The sequence below is a fragment of the Oncorhynchus masou genome, chromosome 29 (assembly GCF_036934945.1).
Source record: "Oncorhynchus masou masou isolate Uvic2021 chromosome 29, UVic_Omas_1.1, whole genome shotgun sequence".
NCBI classification, from domain to species: domain Eukaryota; kingdom Metazoa; phylum Chordata; class Actinopteri; order Salmoniformes; family Salmonidae; genus Oncorhynchus; species Oncorhynchus masou.
Genome location: NC_088240.1, coordinates 10,706,151 through 10,723,129, shown reverse-complemented (window position 1 = coordinate 10,723,129; position 16,979 = coordinate 10,706,151). Strand labels below are relative to the sequence as shown.

Genomic DNA, 16,979 nt, shown 5'->3' with positions numbered 1-16,979 from the left:
TCACTGCTCTCTACTGACTGACTGACTGCTATCTACTGACTGACTGACTGCTCTCTACTGACTGATTAACTGACTGACTGCTCTCTACTGACTGATTAACTGACTGACTGCTCTCACTGACTGACTGACTGACTGACTGCTCTCTACTGACTGACTGACTGACTGCTCTCTACTGACTGACTGACTGACTGACTGACTGACTAACTGATCTCACTGACTGATTGACTGACTGACTGTTCTCTCTGACTGACTGACTGACTGACTGACTGACTCTCTTTACTGACTGATTGACTGACTGACAGCTCTCTACTGACTGACTGACTGATTGACTGACTGACTGACTGACTGACTGCTCTCTACTGACTGACTGACTGACTGATCTCTACTGACTGACTGACTGACTGATCTCTACTGACTGATTGACTGACTGCTCTCTACTGACTGACTGACTGAATGACTGCTCTCTACTGACTGATTGACTGACTGCTCTCTACTGACTGACTGACTGAATGACTGCTCTCTACTGACTGATTGACTGACTGACTGCTCTCTACTGACTGACTGACTGACTGCTCTCTACTAACTGACTGACTGCTGCTCTCTACTGACTGACTGACTGACTGCTCTCTATTGACTGACTGACTGACTGCTCTCTACTGACTGACTGACTGCTCTCTACTGACTGAATATCTGACTGACTGCTCTCTACTGACTGATTAACTGACTGACTGCTATCTACTGACCGTCTGACTGACTGACTGCACTCTACTGACTGACTGACTGACTAACTGCTCTCTACTGACTGACTGACTGACTGACTGACTGACTGCTCTCTACTGACTGACTGACTGACTAACTGATCTCTACTGACTGACTGACTGACTGCTCTTTACTGACTGATTGACTGACTGACTGCTCTCTACTGACTGACTGACTGATTGACTGACTGCTCTCTACTGACTGACTGACTGCTCTCTACTGACTGACTGACTGATTGACTGACTGCTCTCTACTGACTGACTGACTGACTGCTTTCTACTGACTGACTGACTGACTGACTGCTCTCTACTGACTGACTGACTGACTGCTCTCTACTGACTGACTGACTGCTCTCTACTGACTGACTGACTGACTGCTCTTTACTGACTGACTGACTGACTGACTGACTGCTCTCTACTGACTGACTGACTGACTGACTGCTCTCTACTGACTGATTATCTGACTGACTGCTCTCTACTGACTGATTAACTGACTGACTGCTATCTACTGACCGTCTGACTGACTGACTGCGCTCTACTGACTGACTGACTGACTAACTGCTCTCTACTGACTGACTGACTGACTGCTCTTTACTGACTGATTGACTGACTGACTGCTCTCTACTGACTGACTGACTGACTGACTGACTGCTCTCTACTGACTGACTGACTGACTGACTGCTCTCTACTGACTGATTATCTGACTGACTGCTCTCTACTGACTGATTAACTGACTGACTGCTCTCTGACTGACTGACTGACTGACTGACTGACTGACTGCTCTCTGACTGACTGACTGACTGCTCTTTACTGACTGATTGACTGACTGACTGACTCTCGACTGACTGACTGACTGACTGACTGACTGCTCTCTACTGACTGACTGACTGCTCTCTACTGACTGATTAACTGACTGACTGCTATCTACTGACCGTCTGACTGACTGACTGCGCTCTACTGACTGACTGACTGACTAACTGCTCTCTACTGACTGACTGACTGACTGACTGACTGCTCTCTACTGACTGACTGACTGACTAACTGATCTCTACTGACTGACTGACTGCTCTTTACTGACTGATTGACTGACTGACTGCTCTCGACTGACTGACTGACGGATTGACTGACTGCTCTCTACTGACTGACTGACTGCTCTCTACTGACTGACTGACTGACTGACTGCTCTCTACTGACTGACTGACTGCTCTCTACTGACTGACTGAATGACTGCTTTCTACTGACTGACTGACTGACTGACTGCTCTCTACTGACTGACTGAATGACTGCTCTCTACGGAATGACTGACTGCTCTCTACTGACTGACTGATTGACTGACTGAATGACTGCTCTCTACTGAATGACTGACTGCTCTCTACTGACTGACTGATTGACTGACTGAAGTTACTGCTGCTCTACGACTGACTGACTGACTGACTGCTCTCTACTGACTGACTGAATGACTGCTCTCTACGGAATGACTGACTGCTCTCTACTGACTGACTGATTGACTGACTGAATGACTGCTCTCTACTGACTGACCGACTGCCATAAGTGGGACAAATATCAGCCATGCTTCAATAGAAACCATCAGGTTTACAGTTACTTGGCCTACGTTGAATAGAAACCATCAGGTTTACAGTTACTTGGCCTATGTTGAATAGAAACCATCAGGTGTACAGTTACTTGACCTACGTTGAATAGAAACCATCAGGTTTACAGTTACTTGGCCTACGTTGAATAGAAACCATCAGGTTTACAGTTACTTGGCCTACGTTGAATAGAAACCATCAGGTTTACAGTTACTTGGCCTACGTTGAATAGAAACCATCAGGTTTACAGTTACTTGCCTACGTTGAATAGAAACCATCAGGTTTACAGTTACTTGGCCTACGTTGAATAGAAACCATCAGGTTTACAGTTACTTGGCCTACGTTGAATAGAAACCATCAGGTTTACAGTTACTTGGCCTACGTTGAATAGAAACCATCAGGTTTACAGTTACTTGGCCTACGTTGAATAGAAACCATCAGGTGTACAGTTACTTGGCCTACGTTGAATAGAAACCATCAGGTGTACAGTTACTTGGCCTACGTTGAATTGAAACCATCAGGTTTACAGTTACTTGACCTACGTTGAATATGATCATCATTAGCATGGTACTTTGTTTTGCTTCATAACACCATTACTACCACCATAGACTACCGCTTATTATCTTCTCACCTGTTACCATATGATATGTGTATAGTGTATGATAATATGTCATGCTTACAGGATGTCAAAAGAACAAAGGGATGGCCAACCCTCCTCCAGGAGAGCTGTACTGGGGTGCAGGCTTTTGATACGGCCCTGTACAAACACCCCATATAGATTAATCATGGTCCTGACCAGCAGCTGATTAGCTGAATCAGAAGAGTTTTAATAAGGTTGGAGCAAAACCCTGCACACCCTGTAGGAAGGTTGACTAGCCCTGAGCGAACATACGAGCATGTGTGATTCTTATAGAGTAAATATATGATACTGAAAGATGGACTGATCTGATTGGTCAATTGTCGATCGGATTGGTCAATTATTGATCTGATTGGTCAAGAGACCAATGAGTGGAAAATATCGGAATTTAGCTGCCTGTATAAATGCACACTAAAATTCAGGGTTGGGGTCAGCTTGAAAATTAGGGACTGAATCTAAACTTCAGATGTCGAAGTGCTTTTAACTCAGAGGTTATGTAAATCATGCATTGTGATCTATAGGGAAATGTGTACCTTGTAGTAGTGTGCACAGCTCTCAAGTCAGGATTTGTTCAATTATGAATTCAAAATTGATTTGTATTTTCTTCTCCAGGTCAGTGGAGATTGACCCCAGCCCTAAAGTCATTGTTTAAGATAAGACTCCCATATAATTTCCTTCATAGAAGTCACAGGCTGAGGCAAGATATGTTTTGTGTATTTTATCGTACTCTGAGTAGTTATTCTGTTGTTGTTTCGTCTGCCTCCTTTCCTCTTTCTCCTCTCTCCTCTCTTCTCTCCTCTCTCTCCTCTCTCCTCTCTCTCCTCTCCTTTCTCATCCCTCTCCTCTCCTTTGCTCTCACCTCTCTTCATCTCTCTCTTCTCTTCTCTTCTTCTCTTCTCTGCTCTTGTCCTTTCCTCTCTCCTCTCTTATCTCTCCTCTCACCTCTTACTCCTCTCCTGTTTTCTCTCTCATCTCTCCTCTCTCCTTTTCTATCTGCAGTCACTGATATTTGACGAGGTGGACCTATCTGATGCCAGTGTGGCTGAGTCCAGCACTAAGAATGTTAACAACAGCTTCACGGTGAGATTCTACACACACACACACACACACACACACACACACACACACACACACACACACACACACACACACACACACACACACACACACACACACACACACACACACACACACACACACACACACACACAGAAATGGAGGGAAAGAGATTGAGAGTATCAGAAATGGAGGGAAAAATGGAGAGGAAAGAGGATGAGAGTATCAGAAATGGAGGGAAATGAGATAACAGAAAGGGAGGGGTAGAGGATGAGAGTAACAGAAAGGGAGGGGTAGAGGATGAGAGTAACAGAAAGGGAGGGTTAGAGGATGAGAGTATCTGAAATGGAGGGGTAGAGGATGAGAGTAACAGAAAGGGAGGGGTAGAGGATGAGAGTAACAGAAAGGGAGGGTTAGAGGATGAGAGTATCAGAAATGGAGGGAAAGAGATTGAGAGTAACAGAAAGGGAGGGGTAAAGGATGAGAGTAACAGAAAGGGAGGGGTAGAGGATGAGAGTAACAGAAAGGGAGGGGTAGAGGATGAGAGTAACAGAAAGGGAGGGGTAGAGGATGAGAGTAACAGAAAGGGAGGGGTAGAGGATGAGAGTAACAGAAAGGGAGGGGTAGAGGATGAGAGTAACAGAAAGGGAGGGGTAGAGGATGAGAGTAACAGAAAGGGAGGGGAAATGGAGGGGAAAGAGATGAGAGTAACAGAAAGGGAGGGGGAGGATGGAGTAACAGAAAGGGAAGAGGATGAGAGTAACAGAAAGGGAGGGGTAAAGGATGAGAGTAACAGAAAGGGAGGGGTAGAGGATGAGAGTAGCAGAAAGGGAGGGGTAGAGGATGAGAGTAACAGAAAGGGAGGGGAAACAGAGATGAGAGTAACAGAAAGGGGGAGGATGGGTAACAGAGGATAAAGGATGAGAGTAACAGAAAGGGAGGGGAGTAGCAGAGATTGAGAGTAACAGAAAGGAAGGGGAGAGATTGAGAGTAACAGAAAGGGAGGGTAGAGGATGAGAGTAACAGAAAGGGAGGGGTAGAGGATGAGAGTAGCAGAAAGGGAGGGGTAGAGGATGAGAGTAACAGAAAGGGAGGGAAACAGAGTGAGAGTAACAGAAAGGGAGGGGAGAGAGTGAGAGTAACATAAAGTGAGGGAAACAGATTGAGAGTAACAGAAAGGGAGGGGTAGAGGATGAGAGTAACAGAAAGGGAGGGGTAGAGGATGAGAGTAACAGAAAGGGAGGGAAACAGATTGAGAGTAACAGAAAGGGAGGGGAGAGATTGAGAGTAACAGAAAGGGGGGAAACAGATTGAGAGTAACAGAAAGGGAGGGAAACAGATTGAGAGTAACAGAAAGGGAGGGAAACAGAGTGAGAGTAACAGAAAGGGAGGGGAGAGATTGAGAGTAACAGAAAGGGAGGGAAACAGATTGAGAGTAACAGAAAGGGAGGGAAACAGATTGAGAGTAACAGAAAGGGAGGGAAACAGAGTGAGAGTAACAGAAAGGGAGGGGAACAGAGTGAGAAAGAAAGAGGAAGACAGAGATGTAATAGCTAATATGTTTTGTTCTGAAACTCTCTCAAACACATTCCGACAATTCCAATTTATGTAGATGTGCAGACCATTAAACATCAAGGACAGTTGTGTGTTTTGGATCAGACTGTTCAGGTGGGTGTTTTCGGTCAAGGTGTTCAGGTGTTTGTTTTGGGTCAGGTTGTTCAGGGTGGTGTTTTTGGTCAAGCTGCTCAGGGATGTGTTTTTGGTCAAGCTGTTTGGGGGATGTGTTTTGGGTCAGGCTGTTCAGGGGGAGTTTTGGGTCAAGCTGTTCAGGGGGGTGTTTTGGGTCAGGCTGTTCAAGGGGGTGTTTTGGAAGGGCTCTTCGCCTGTGTGTGTGTGTGTGTGTGTGTGTGTGTGTGTGTGTGTGTGTGTGTGTGTGTGTGTGTGTGTGTGTGTGTGTGTGTGTGTGTGTGTGTGTGTGTGTGTGTGCGTGCGTGCGCGTGCATCAGAGAGAGACTCAGTGAGCATAGCCTTGCTATTGAAAAGGCCGCCGTAGGCAGACCTGGAGGACAGGCTATGTGCTCACTGCCCACAAAATGAGGTGGAGACCGAGCTGCACTTCCTTACCTCCTGCCTAATGTATGACCATATTAAAGACACATATTTCCCTCAGATTACACAGATCCACAAAGAATTCCAAAACAAATCCAAATTTAATAAACTCTCATATCTACTGGGTGAAATACCACAGTGTGCAATCACAGCAGCAATATTTGTGCTGTACTTTAACTATTTGCACATCGTTACAACACTGTATATAGACATAATATGATGTTTGAAATGTCTTTATTCTTTTGAAACTTATTTCTCATTTGTTTATTATCTACTTCACCTGCAACTTTAACATATGTTTCTCATGTCAATAAACACCTTACATTGAATTGAATTGAAAGAGAGGGAGAGACTGTTGCTCCATATGTTTGGTGGGTTGTTCCTCGAGCGGCGGAGGGTCTGCTGTAGTGAAGGAGACACACACTCTCTCTCACACATCGCCCACACACACACATACACACACACACACACACACACACACACACACACACACACACACACACACACACACACACACACACACACACACACACACACACACACACACACACACACACACACACACACACACACACACACACTCTCTCTCTCACCGGCAGGGGGAGAGCAGGCTTCACCATTCAGCAAGACCACACACACAGAGAAGGAGAGAGTGAGAGACAGAGCCAGTGAGAGAGAGTGTGTGTGTGTGTGTGGGGGGTGAATGGTAAGTGCACTGTAGCACGGCTTTCAGACGCAGTTAGCGGTAATGAATACTGGTGCTCGTCTGTCTGTCTGTCTGTGAGCAGAAGGATGCTGCGGTTGTCTGTGCAGATTGGTTGGTGTACTATAGGGACAGATATGGAGCATGGTGATAGAACCCTACGAGGTTGTGTCAGCTTTTGTATTATTGGTGTCCCTAAAAAATTACATGAAACAAACACCTCAGACATGTGCGAATGCACATGTAAACAAATCAGGTGATTTTTTTCTCATGATAAGTTGTAGACCACACTATCTACCAAGAGAGTTCTCATCTATATTGTTCGTAGCTGTCTATTTACCACCACCAACTGATGTTGGCACTAATACCTCACTCAACGAGCTGTATAAGGCCATAAACAAACAAGAAAATGCTCATCCAGAAGCGGCACTCCTAGTGGCCGGGGACTTTAATGCAGGCAAACTTACAACCGTTTTACCTCAATTCTACCTTCATGTCACATGTGCAATCAGAGGGGAAAAAAACTATAGACCACCTTTACTCCACACACAGAGACACATTCAAACTCTCCCTCCATTTGGCAAATCTGTCCATAATTCTAGCCTCCTGATTCCTGCTTACAAGCAAGAACTAAAGAAGGAAGTACCAGTGACTCGCTCAGTAAAGAAGTGGTCAGAGGACGTGGATCCGGTTTCATCAATAAGTGTATCAACAACATCATCCCCACAGTGACCGTATATACATTTCCCAACCAGAAGCCATGGATTACAGGCAACATCCCCAACGAGCTAAAGTCCAGAGCTACCGCTTTCAAGGAGAGGGACACTAATCCGGAAGCTTCTAAGAAATTCCACTATGCCCTCAGACGAACCATCAAACAGGCAAAGCGTCAATACAGGACTAAGATTGAATCCTACTGCACTGGCTCTGACGGTCGTCGGATGTGGCAGGGCTTGAAACATTTGACGGACTACAAAGGGAAATCCTGCCGTGAGCTGCCCAGTGACGCGAGTCTACCAGACGAGCTAAATGCCTTTTATGCCTGATCACCGACAATGATGAGACTGACGGCCTATAGGGAGGTCAAAGACCTGGCAGTGTGGTGCCACGACAACAACCTCTCTCTCAATGTGATCAAGACAAAGGAGCTGATCGTGGACAAAACTAAAAGGAGGGCCGAACAGGCCCCACATTAACATGGTGTGGATAGAGAGCAGGTAGAGTTTCAAGTTCCTTGGTGTCTACATCGCCAAGAACTATCATGGTCTTAGCACACCAAGACAGTAGTGAAGAGGCACGACAACAACTTTTCCCCCTCAGGAGACTGAAAAGATTTGGCATGGGTCCCCATATCCTCAAAACAATTGCACAGCTGTACCATCGAGAGCATCCTGACCGGTTGCATCACCGCCTGGTATGGCAACTGACCGTAAGGCACTACAGAGGGTAGTGCGTACTGCCCAGTACATCACTGGGGCCAAGCTTCCTGACATTTTTTTTAACTAGGCAAATCAGTTAAGAACAAATTCTTATTTACAACGACGGCCTACCGGGGAACAATGAACAACTGCCTGAACAACCTTGCTCCTTAACTGCTTCTACTTCCAAGACATAAGACTGCTGAACAATTAATCAAATGGCCACCCAATGTTTATTATCTATGCATAGTCACTTTACAAATTACCTTGACTCACCTATACCCTCTGTATATAGCCTCGTTATTATGTAATTAATAATTATGTAATTATGTGATTTTATTACATTTTTTTTACATTAGCTTATTAAGTAAATATTTTATTAACTCTATTTCTTGAACTGCATTGTGGTTTAAGGGCTTGAAACTAAGCATTTCACAGTAAGGTAACCTGTTTCTATTTGGTACATGTGACAAATCAAATTTGATGTGCTATGTGCTTGAAACTGGAAAAAAGGTCAGCAAAATCTAAAAGAAAAACAATCACATTTAAAACCTAATTTGCAGTTTCATATGTGAAAAACTCTTTCACATGTGGAATTGCAAGTTCAAAGGTGAAAAACAATCACGTGGAAGTTTTTCACATATGAAACATTTAGGTGAAGTTTTTTCACATCTACTTGTGGATTTTTTTTTTTACATGTTTACCTGCAAATTCAAATTTCACATGATTGCATTTCATGTGAACTAGCAATTCTTCATGTGACAGGGAGATTTTCATGTGATTTTTTTAAAATGCGAAACTATCGGGTACCAAAATAAGACCCAAGTGCAGACTGTGTGAAGTAACAATATCTATTGTAACAAAAGGGGCAGGAAAACGACAGGTGAAGGCAGGCAGGGCTCGACAATCCAAAGTAGAGTCCAAGGTACAGGACAGCAGGCAGGCTCAGTAGACAGGACAGGCAAGGGTCAAAAACCATGAAGATGCGAGTAAGGGCAAATGGAACCCGCAATCGCTGCGACACAAAGGCCTGCTCGGCTTGAACAAACAAGACAAATTGGCAACAGAGAGATAGAAAACACAGAAATAAATACACAGGGGATAATGGGGAAGATGGGTGACACCTGGAGGGGGGTGGGGACAATCACAAAGACAAGTGAAACACATCAGGGCGTGACAGAAACATTCAATTTCACACGCAAAACTGCAATTCATGTAAGGTGAAAACATGTTGTTCTACCAAAAGGTGGTGTTAACATGTGAACTCTAAATTGAATACATGTGCAAATATGGTTTCACTTGTGAAATTTAAGCTTATCACATGTCAAACTGCAAATGTGACTTCTTTTTTATGAAGGTTAATGTGCTCTAACTTAACCCTTTCAGTGGCATGGACATGGTGTATATTGGCTATATTGTGTATTTTCTCAAACAGTTGTATGTGTTAGCTGTTGATGCAGATTGTTGATTGTATGTTGTAATAGCGTTCTCTTCATTAGTTAGCACAGCGTCTACACATGCACAATGACTGGATGTGTCTTCGTGTGTGTGTGCCTATATGAGCAGCATGTGTAGTCCTGTTCGTGCTTTTCTGCAAGTGGTAATCTTATCTGCATCTTACTGAATAGAATATGGTAACACCTTGATATTCAATTCAGATAATCAAATCCATAATGCTGTGATCTCAGCTCCAGGCAATTGAAAACTCATTTAGATAGATGATAGCAGTGTAAGCTCCTCATCATAGAAGCTGAATGTTAGGTTATATACTGTATGACTCTTAACGTGTTCAAGCAATGAAAATCCAATCTAGATGTGATTTTCTAGATAAAGTGCAGCAGAAGCACCACGTTCATTGGAGATAACTGTGGGGTTATTTTTTTTACCTTCATTTAACTAGGTAAGTCAGTTAAGAACAAATTCTTATGTTCAATGACGGCCTAGAAACAGTGGGTTAACTGCCTTGTTCTGGGGCAGAACAACAGATTTGTACCTTGTCAGCTTGAGGATTCAAACTTGCAAATGTTTACCTTTTGCTTACTAGCCCAACACTCTAACCACGAGGCTACCCTGTCCACTCTAGCAGAAGAAAGCATATTTATTGAAATGATCAAACATGGTAAATGAATTGATATGATAATAAATTAGACACACACATACACAGAAGGACATAGACTCCCAAACCGAATCACTCCCCATCTGCCCTTTCACCTGAGGTGGCTCATCAGGGGACTGGAGAGTTTCCAAACACAGTCCAGTTTCCCTCGGCAACCATCCTGAACATCCCCGCCGCCCTCCACACACACACTATAAATACTTTATTTGAATCAACAAATCACATTACATTCAAAAAAGATTTTTAAAAAAAAGTCAAATGTCTTTGACTGCATGGACACTTAAAGGCCCAGTGCATTCAAAAACCTGATTTCCCTAAGTTTATATATATTTCCACACTATGATGTTGGAATAATACTGTGAAATTGTGAAGATTATGATACTTCCCTTTCAGTGTAAGAGCGGTTTGAAAAGAAGGGCTCTTGTGCAATTCTAGCCTGTTTTGGTGGGATGGAGTTTTAGACTGCCTGTTTACAAGCTATTTGTTTATTTTTTGACCATTTGAATTGAAAACAATCACAGTAAGGTACTTAATTGTTACCCAGAAATGATTTGATAGAGTTAAAAAACTGCCCAAAACAGCTGAAACAGAGCAGTACCTAGCCAATTGCTTTGCTTTAGTATTTAAGCCTCTTTTTGTGGCCGAGAAAAATATCAGCGTGCTATGAACCGGCTCGTAGCCCGTAACAAAGAGGAGGATAACGCAGAGATAAAGAAATAACAAACATATTTATTAAACAAAGTAAACTACATACAAGTAACAATGGTATGTGCAGTCAGTAATGTACGTGAGAGGATGTGTTCATAGATGGTGATAATGAGGGTGTTGAGAGGTGCCAAAACAAATGGCCACAAAAAAAAAGCTTAAAATTGCCACAAACAGAAACAACAGTGTGACTGCGTGGAGAGAGTCTCGTCGATGTATGAGGGAAAGGTGTATTTATCCCCGGGACATATCCGAGCCCAGGTGTGTCCCATTCCGCTGACGACCCTCCCTGGCTCCACCCACAGATATCATATTAAGGAAAACGACAGAAAAAATACGGCAGACATTCCAATATATCCAGGGACCACCAAGGACCCCAAGACACCACACCAACCAAACATACATAAACACAAACAAAGTACTGCCCTTGTTAACGGTCCTCCACGGCCCAGCTGAACCCGTCCTCCGCCGACCTCCGCGACCTTTGCACACAGGAAGCAACCTTCAAGAGGAAAGAAAAAAACAAGGACAACAGGAAACAGATGACAGGCGCGACAGAACAGGATAATAGAAAATACACTAAAAGAAACAGTGTCCGGTCACGCGGACAACATGCATATACACTCAGTGACAACGCGAGTGAGAAACGGGTCACACCAATCAATAGGACTAGACAACTAAAGTGTCTCTCCAGAAACTCTATTGAACCACTGATGGATGGGGTCTGCATCCCCTAAGTCAATATTGTGTTCTGTTAAGTTTATACGTGGAGGTACAGTCGTATGGAAACGTTTGGGCACCCCTCTGAAGCTGCATAATAATTTACTCTGTCGTCACAGAAAATGATCACAGTGGCATGCCATTCATTTTCTAATAAAAGCTGAGTACTGGGGTATTGTCCAGACAAAGATTTTTGTGTAGCAATATTAAGTTGTATGAAATTAAATCAGGTGTGAAAAATAGGCTATGTAAAAATGTGGGCACCCTTGTCATTCTGTTGATTTGAATACCTGTAACTACTTAGCACTGATTAATTGGAACACACAATTGGTTTGGTGAGCTCATTAAGCCTTGAACTTCATAGACAAGTGCATCCAATCATGATCATGAGAAAAGGTATTTAAGGTGGCCAATTGCAAGTTGTTGTTCTCTTTGACTCTCCTCTGAAGAGTGGCAACATGCGGGCCTCAAAACAACTCTCAAATTACCTGAAAACAAAGATTGTTCAACATGATGGTTTAGAGGAAGGCTACAAAAAGCTATCGCAGCGATTTAAGCTGTCAGTGTCCACAGTGAGGAACATAGTGAGGAAATGGAAGAACACAGGCACAGTTCTTGTTAAGGCCAGAAGTGGCAGGCCAAGTAAAATATCGGAGAGGCAAAGGCAAAGGATGGTGAGAACGGTCAAAAACAGCCCCCAGACCACCTCCAAAGACCTACAACATCATCTTGCTGCAGATGGTGTCACTGTGCATCGTTCAACACTTCAGTGCACTTTGCACAAGGAGAAGCTGTATGGGAGATTGACGAGGAAGAAGCCTTTTCTGCACACATGCCACAAACAGTCGCTTGAGGTATGCAAACGCACATTTGGACAAGCCAGCTTCATTTTGGATTAAGGTGCTGTGGACTGATGAAACAAAGAGTGAGTTATTTGGTCATAATAAGGGATGTTATGCATGGCGGCAAAAGAACACAGCGTTCCAAGAAAAACTCTTGCTACCCTCAGTAACATTTGGGGTTCCATCATGCTGTGTGGCCAGTGCCGGTACTGGGAATCTTGTTAAAGTTGAGGGTTGCATGGATTCCACTCAATATCAGCAGATTCTTGGGACTAATGTTGAAGAATCAGTCACAAAGTTGAAGTTACACCGGGGCTGGATATTTCAACAAGACAACGACCCAAAACACTGCTCAAAATCTACCCGGTCATTTATGCAGAGGAACAAGTACAATGTTCTGGAATGGCCATCCCAGTCCCCAGACCTGAATATCATTGAGAATCTGTGGGTTGATTTGAAGCGGGCTGTCCATGCTCGGCAACCATCAAACCTAACTGAACTGGAGATGTTTTGTAAGGAGGAATGGTCCAAAATACCTTCATCCAGAATCAAGACACTCATTAGAGGCTACGGGAAGCATCTAGAGGCTGTTATTTTAGCAAAAGGAGCCTCTACTAAATATTGATGTGATTTTTTTTTCTATTGGGGTGCCCAAATTTATGCACCTGTCTAATTTTGTTTTGACGCATATTGCACATTTTCTGTTAATCCAATAAACCTCATTTCACTTCTGAAATATTACTGTGTCCATCAGTTATTTGATAGATCAAAATGAAATTGCTGACCCAAACAATCCAATTATTTATAAATGGAAATCATGGAAAATGTCAAGGGTGCCCAAACTTTTTCATACAACAGTATATCAGAAAACAAATCTGGAAAACTCTGAATCAGATCAACTAACTCGTCTCGCCTATCAGCAGGTAGATGATCGAGAAGGCTATCCAAAACATCCAGTGACTCAGAATTTTTCAATCTACGCTGCAGTATGCAATCGTCGGGACCAAAGACGTCCTCCTCACCATGCAGACATAGAATGACAAAAAGAACTCAGCGATGTAACAGTACCCGGCCAAAATAACAGGTTTTACCGTACTCTGCGGACTCTACGGTCCCAGAGGAACGTGCGTAACAGGGTTTTAGCAGTTTGACATGGCACAGTTGGTGCGCTTTCCTCTGTTCCGGAGTGGCAACTAGATCGTTTTGCTCAGTGCACTGGCGCACAACCGTATATGGACCTTGAAATTTGGCTTGAAAAGGAGAATCAACAATTGGCAGCACAGCAAGAACCTGGTCACCTGAACTAAAGTGGCGAGGCTCAGCTCGGCGATCAAATCATTTACATTTACATTTAAGTCATTTAGCAGACGCTCTTATCCAGAGCGACTTACAAATTGGTGAATTCACCTTCTGACATCCAGTGGAACAGCCACTTTACAATAGTGCATCTAAATCATTTAAGGGGGGGGGAGAAGGATTACTTATCCTATCCTAGGTATTCCTTGAAGAGGTGGGGTTTCAGGTGTCTCCGGAAGGTGGTGATTGACTCTGCTGTCCTGGCATCGTGAGGGAGTTTGTTCCACCATTGGGGGGCCAGAGCAGCGAACAGTTTTGACTGGGCTGAGCGGGAACTGTACTTCCTCAGTGGTAGGGAGGCGAGCAGGCCAGAGGTGGATGAACGCAGTGCCCTTGTTTGGGTGTAGGGCCTGATCAGAGCCTGGAGGTACTGCGGTGCCGTTCCCCTCACAGCTCCGTAGGCAAGCACCATGGTCTTGTAGCGGAAGCTTCAACTGGAAGCCAGTCAGCGGAGGAGCGGGGTGACGTGAGAGAACTTGGGAAGGTTGAACACCAGACGGGCTGCGGCGTTCTGGATGAGTTGTAGGGGTTTAATGGCACAGGCAGGGAGCCCAGCCAACAGCGAGTTACAGTAATCCAGACGGGAGATGACAAGTGCCTGGATTAGGACCTGCGCCAAATATTCCTCCTCGGTGAAGACGATAGCTTCTCTTTAGCCATCTCGCCAGCGGCATTCAGGCTTCGCCGGAAATCACACACATAAGATAACAGGGTGGCTTGGGAGACTTCCAGTCATCCTGGAGCACCGCTAGAAGCCCACACACACAATGTCCGAACAGTAAGTCATTTAGACTGAAACCTGTGCTCTCCTGTGAAACCTCCCTGGTGGCTAACAGTAACCATGGCAACCCCTCCTCCCAATCCTTATCCATCTCCGAACAATAAGCTCTCAACAAAGACTTAAGTGTTAGAAGGAAATGTCCCAGCTGTCCTTGACTCTGCGCGTGATAGGCACTAGCCAAATTGTGTTAATATGGACCTGTTGGAGAACCTGACCAAACAGATTAGAGGTGAAATTAGATCATTGGTCACTGACTAACCTTAGGGATTCAGAACAGCGAGAAACTGAGTAAAAGCTTTTAGCACAGACTTAGTTGTGATAGACCGGAGAGAATAGGCAGCAGGAAACCTAGTGGTCTGACACATCACAGTGAACAGATAACTACTACCATTCTTAGAGCGAGGCAGAGGACCAATACATTCAACAATCAGATACTTAAAAGGCTGACTACGGGAATAGGAAAGTGGTAACGGCTTAATAGCTTGATTCAGTTGACCTGTTCATTTACTGGTGTGACAGGTTGATGAAACTATTAATAACATCCCTCTTTAACCGAGGCCAAAATAAATGTCAGTATGCAATTGTAGGTTTTCACACCCACATGTCCAGCAACATCGTTGTGGAAAGTTAACACCAACTCACAAATCTTAACTGGTACAACAACCTGATTAATAGCCTCCCCCACAAAACAACTATGAGGCCCCCACTTTTTCATCAAGCCAACATCCTGGAGAAAATAACCATGGACGACGTCTCCCAACTGTTCCCCAGGTACAATTTAGTTACTCAACTCTTCTAATGAGGGTCAGCCCATTGATCCTTGATTATATCGAAGTTGGGCACAGATATGGGAAAGTAGTGACAGATTTCTTTGTAACATCGTTAGCAGGCGCAAGTCCAGATTGCCATGGCTCATGGAACGCGTCACTGCGCATGCAGAGAACACCTCTGGGGAAACGCTGTGTGTTCTCATTGGGAATCCCTACAAATGACGGCTTAGTGGAAACCACTAGAGATGGTGACAGGACAGGCCATACACGCTCACCAGCCAAGTTATTCCCAAGGATAACATCGATACCTTCAATAGTCAACGATGGATGCGCCCCTAACACAACCTCGCCTTTCACCAGTTCATAATCCAACATCAGTTTATACAATGGAACTGACAGAGAGTTCAAACCAATTCCCCTAATTAGAACTCTATTCCCAGAATCAGTCTCAGCAGAGAAGGCTAACACAGACTCTAACACAAATGACTCAGGGGCACCTGTGTCCCTCAGGATCATCACAGGCACTGGGTCGTTACTTCCTAAAAGAGAAACAAAAACCTCCGTAATGAAAGGTAAATAATCTGGATTAATTGGGACTTTCAGATGCACCTGGGATTGAGACCAAACAGTTTACGCTGTGGGCTTAGGTTTTAACGTTTGCGCAAGTACTGAATTTACCCTTAGCTCTGAGAACAGGACATTCGTTTATGATCTGTACCCTGACAGTAGTGACACTCTTGACTGAAGTCAGCTTTACCACGGGAGCCAGGCTCAACCCTAGATGAATGAAGCTCTGCCCGTGAACCAGAGTGTCTCGGTAGGCAAGGCCCAAATCTCTCCAAATGCCCCCACTCACTCCGAATGCAGGGATCTCCAAAGCCACTTTTGTGAGTCAAAACATACTCGTCCACCAAAACCACAGCTTCAGAGACAGTCTTCGCTTTGCGTTCGTTAATGTACGTGGCGATTCGATAAGAGATTGTGCCCTTAAATTGCTCTTGCATAATCAGATCACATAACCGCAGAGGTGGAACCCCAGCGATTAAACTGTGAAGAGAACTCTCACACAGACTCAACACGAGTCTGTTGGTCAGCCCTTTCTAAACTTCTAAATCGTTGGCGGTAAGCCTCAGGAACCGTAAATCATAAACCTACAACACAGCCATTTTAACCTTCTCATAACTGACACTGTCAACTACACCAAGAGCTGAATATGCTTCCTGCGCTTTAGCAGTCAACACACACTGCAACATTAAAGTGGAACACATCAATAAGCCAAACAAGGGAAAAGAAAGGCTGTATCTCAGGGTAGCAAATGGCAATAACAATAACAATCTCCCACTGAGGTACACAGTCGATTGTACTCACCTCCGACCCATGTCCCAACAGCGAGGAGAGCAAGAAACTAACCAATGTTAC

General features: G+C 44.3%; 1 protein-coding gene across 1 annotated transcript in view; it reads left to right on the top strand.

Moving 5' to 3' along the window:
- The window catches only part of LOC135518975 (diacylglycerol kinase eta-like), a 156,854-nt gene that overhangs the window by 32,191 nt on the left and 107,684 nt on the right, over positions 1–16,979 (top strand). The window contains 1 exon segment of the mRNA XM_064943969.1: positions 3,984–4,064. Coding sequence (XP_064800041.1) covers positions 3,984–4,064 — 81 coding nt within the window.